The sequence below is a fragment of the Cebus imitator genome, unplaced genomic scaffold (assembly GCF_001604975.1).
Source record: "Cebus imitator isolate Cc_AM_T3 unplaced genomic scaffold, Cebus_imitator-1.0 Scaffold54, whole genome shotgun sequence".
Classification (NCBI taxonomy): Eukaryota; Metazoa; Chordata; class Mammalia; order Primates; family Cebidae; genus Cebus; species Cebus imitator.
This window is the reverse complement of record NW_016107369.1, coordinates 3,308,959-3,311,755: the sequence shown is the minus strand read 5'-3', so window position 1 is coordinate 3,311,755 and position 2,797 is coordinate 3,308,959. Positions and strand designations below refer to the sequence as shown.

Genomic DNA, 2,797 nt, shown 5'->3' with positions numbered 1-2,797 from the left:
AAAAAAAAAAAAAAAAAAGAAAATCGTTCATCATAATTGTATATATGTGTATAACATTATTTTATTTCTTCTCCCCCACACCCCGAACCCGTTCTTCTAAACCACAGCTAATTTAGGTAAAAATGAGCAAGGGTGAAGTTTCTGGGACTATAGGAGAGAGCTAAAGTAACTAAATTCCACTAGCTTCAAGCGTTTATAACTAATAAAATAGCAAATAAGATATTAAATATTCTAACAGGAAGAATATGTAGAAACTTAGAGCACTTTATTTCAGAGGGTACTTAGAATCACTGCACAGTGGAAGCAAAGCCCTACTAGATTTTATGCCTTTGTATCTTACCTGTGCTAGATCTGACCATTATAATTATCACTAAATTGTCGATTGAAGCATGGTTTACATTCTCAGTATTCTGTGTTTCTGACCTTGGGTTACTCTTTAGATAGCAATGGTACTTTTCTAATGAACTCACACTTTGGATTTATTTTCCTAAAGTGTAGGGAGCCATTGGTATAAGTAACAGTGTGGTAAACTGCCTGTTTGAAAGCAGTGAATAGAATAGAAATCTGATTTACCTAGCATTCATCCATAAAAGAGGCCTGTTTATGGAACAGGATGTTAAAGGAGGCCTTTCATTTATATTATATTGTATTATGTTATATTACATTATGTTATATTATGTTTATGAACGGCACCTCTCACATAGTAACCTCCTAATAATGTCTCGGAAAAGATCATGCAGCCTTTTTCTCATTGAATACAGAGGAACTTCTCCCTTCTTTTCTGCCTCAAATCAGAGCACTTAGATACCCAGCTTATTAAAAGTGTTAATTTCTGCTTAAACCCTGATTCAGGATTTGAGCTTGGAAATGGACATCTCTCAGCATTCATGGAGTATGAGCTTTGATCTTCATCTCAGTCTCGCATTGCACTCATAAATCTAGCAGTTGTCATACGCTTAATCCCCCCTGCAAAAGGCTGATCCTGTAACATGTGAGTGAGAGAGAAAAGTCACCCAGAGCCAATGGCAGAAGTTTTCAGGGACTGAGAGACAAGAAAATTGGTGTGATACAGTCCATATGATGGAGAGAATAATAAACAAAATAAGACAAAATTGAAACTATGAGCTTTTACACACTGATGGTAAAACCAGCAGTTTGAAAAATATTGTTTTAAGTCAGAGCAGAGTTCAGCAAACTTTTTTTGTTAATAGTAAATATTTTAGGCTTGCAGGCCACAGCATCTCTGTTGTACTACTCAGCTCCGCTGTGGCAGAGTGAAAACAGCCATAAACAATATGTAAATGAATGAGTGTGGCTGTCTTCCAACAAAACTTAATGTACAAAAACAGGCAATGGGCGGGATTTGGCCTGTAGGCCCTCGTGTGCGACCCCTAGAGTAACAGAACCGTTCAAAGAGCCTGTTAAAACACCAGTTGTTCCTCCATCCCATTGCTGATTCATTAGGTTTTGAATAACCTAATGAATAGGCAGAGTCAGCCTCTCTTTTTGTTTTAATAATAATAGCCACCACTCACTAAGCACTTGCTGTGTTCCAAGCACCATTCCAGGTTCTCCATACACATTAACTCACTTAAAATGAATTTTAGTATGGTTGGGGGAAGTACAGAAACTCAAGAGTTAGGAATAGTCAAGCGAATCTGTTGTAGATTGATACAGCCCAATGCATGTCTTCTGTCTAATTCCCTCTCCTTCTCCTGCTGGCTTGCTGCTCCTAAAGGAGAAGGCAAAAAAAACCTTTTCTTTCAGCTGAGTCGGGGACTTTCTTGGGCAACAGTGACTACTGGTGACATCAGCATGAGTAGCTCTCCATGCTGGGGTCTGTGAGGAGGGCTGCACCGGCTGTGAGGCCCGACTGACCTGATTCTAATTGCAGACATTGAGCTGATGTTATTCTTGGCGCAGGACAGAGCGATTACTCAGTAGTTTCTGTTAAAGTGATCCTTTGTTAAACTTCTGCTCCCAACCCACTCCCTGCTTCCTTCCCTCCCACTCTCTTCTCTGCCTCATCCAGAGTGAGAAAGAGCCCTAAAAGCAGAAAAGTTAAGGACATTTTGATGGCCAACACAGAATTGCTGAAGTTCCTTTTAACAGTAATGGGATAAAAGAGAGATTTTAAATACATCTTAATTCTTCACTGGTTCCAGTCTCTTTACAGAGCCCTTCAATTTTTAGTAGACTTAACCTTCAACATTAGTAAGTAACTCAAGATAGGAGAAAACTGTGCATCCTAAATTTCTCTCATCCTTCTGCCCCATCTGCTCTTTACTTCTCCCTTTCCACCATGCCCAGGTTTACCAATATAATCTGGATTCAGTAATCCCAGCAGAAACCAATGTTCCTGTAACAGACAGGACTCGGGGTAGCTCAGTGTTCACATGAAGAAGTCTTTCCGTTTGCTGGTAACATCGTGAGTGCAGTGTGTAACCAGCTTTTTGCTAGTGGTATGTGTGTACATGCACAACCCCACAGGTGTGGAAAGGATTCCCATATAAACCGAACCAAGTCTTGTTATTGTGCTCCTAAAAGTTCATTGCATGTGTCTAAAAAAAATTCTGCCTCCTCCTGCAGGAATGAATTCTGTTTCGCCAAGCCTTCAGCTGCTGTGTGTTTGTGTTGTGGAGGAGGGGAAAGAAAGAGAAATTCAGCAGACACCCTTTTTCCAAGCAGCCGGCAATAACATGCTAGCTCCTCAGCGTGGCACGAAGAGCAGGCGAACAGTCTAGCCATGCAGGAGGTGTCTTGATACATCTTTATAATGGTGTATCAGAAAGGGAGG

At 40.3% G+C, this 2,797-nt stretch overlaps 1 protein-coding gene across 19 annotated transcripts in view; it reads left to right on the top strand.

Moving 5' to 3' along the window:
• The window catches only part of TTLL5 (tubulin tyrosine ligase like 5), a 286,353-nt gene that overhangs the window by 205,932 nt on the left and 77,624 nt on the right, over window positions 1–2,797 (top strand). Inside the window, exon 31 of one of the 19 annotated variants that reach the window (XR_005200289.1) lies at window positions 2,311–2,334. The exons of 17 other annotated variants lie outside the window; for them this stretch is intronic. Coding sequence is in view for 1 of the 2 variants with exons in the window: in XM_037738523.1 (XP_037594451.1) it covers window positions 2,311–2,400 (90 nt within the window). In the remaining variant the exon portion in view is untranslated. Of the gene's footprint in view, window positions 1–2,310; window positions 2,449–2,797 lie in introns of those variants that run through there. One more of the 19 variants, XM_037738523.1, reaches the window with a different exon arrangement.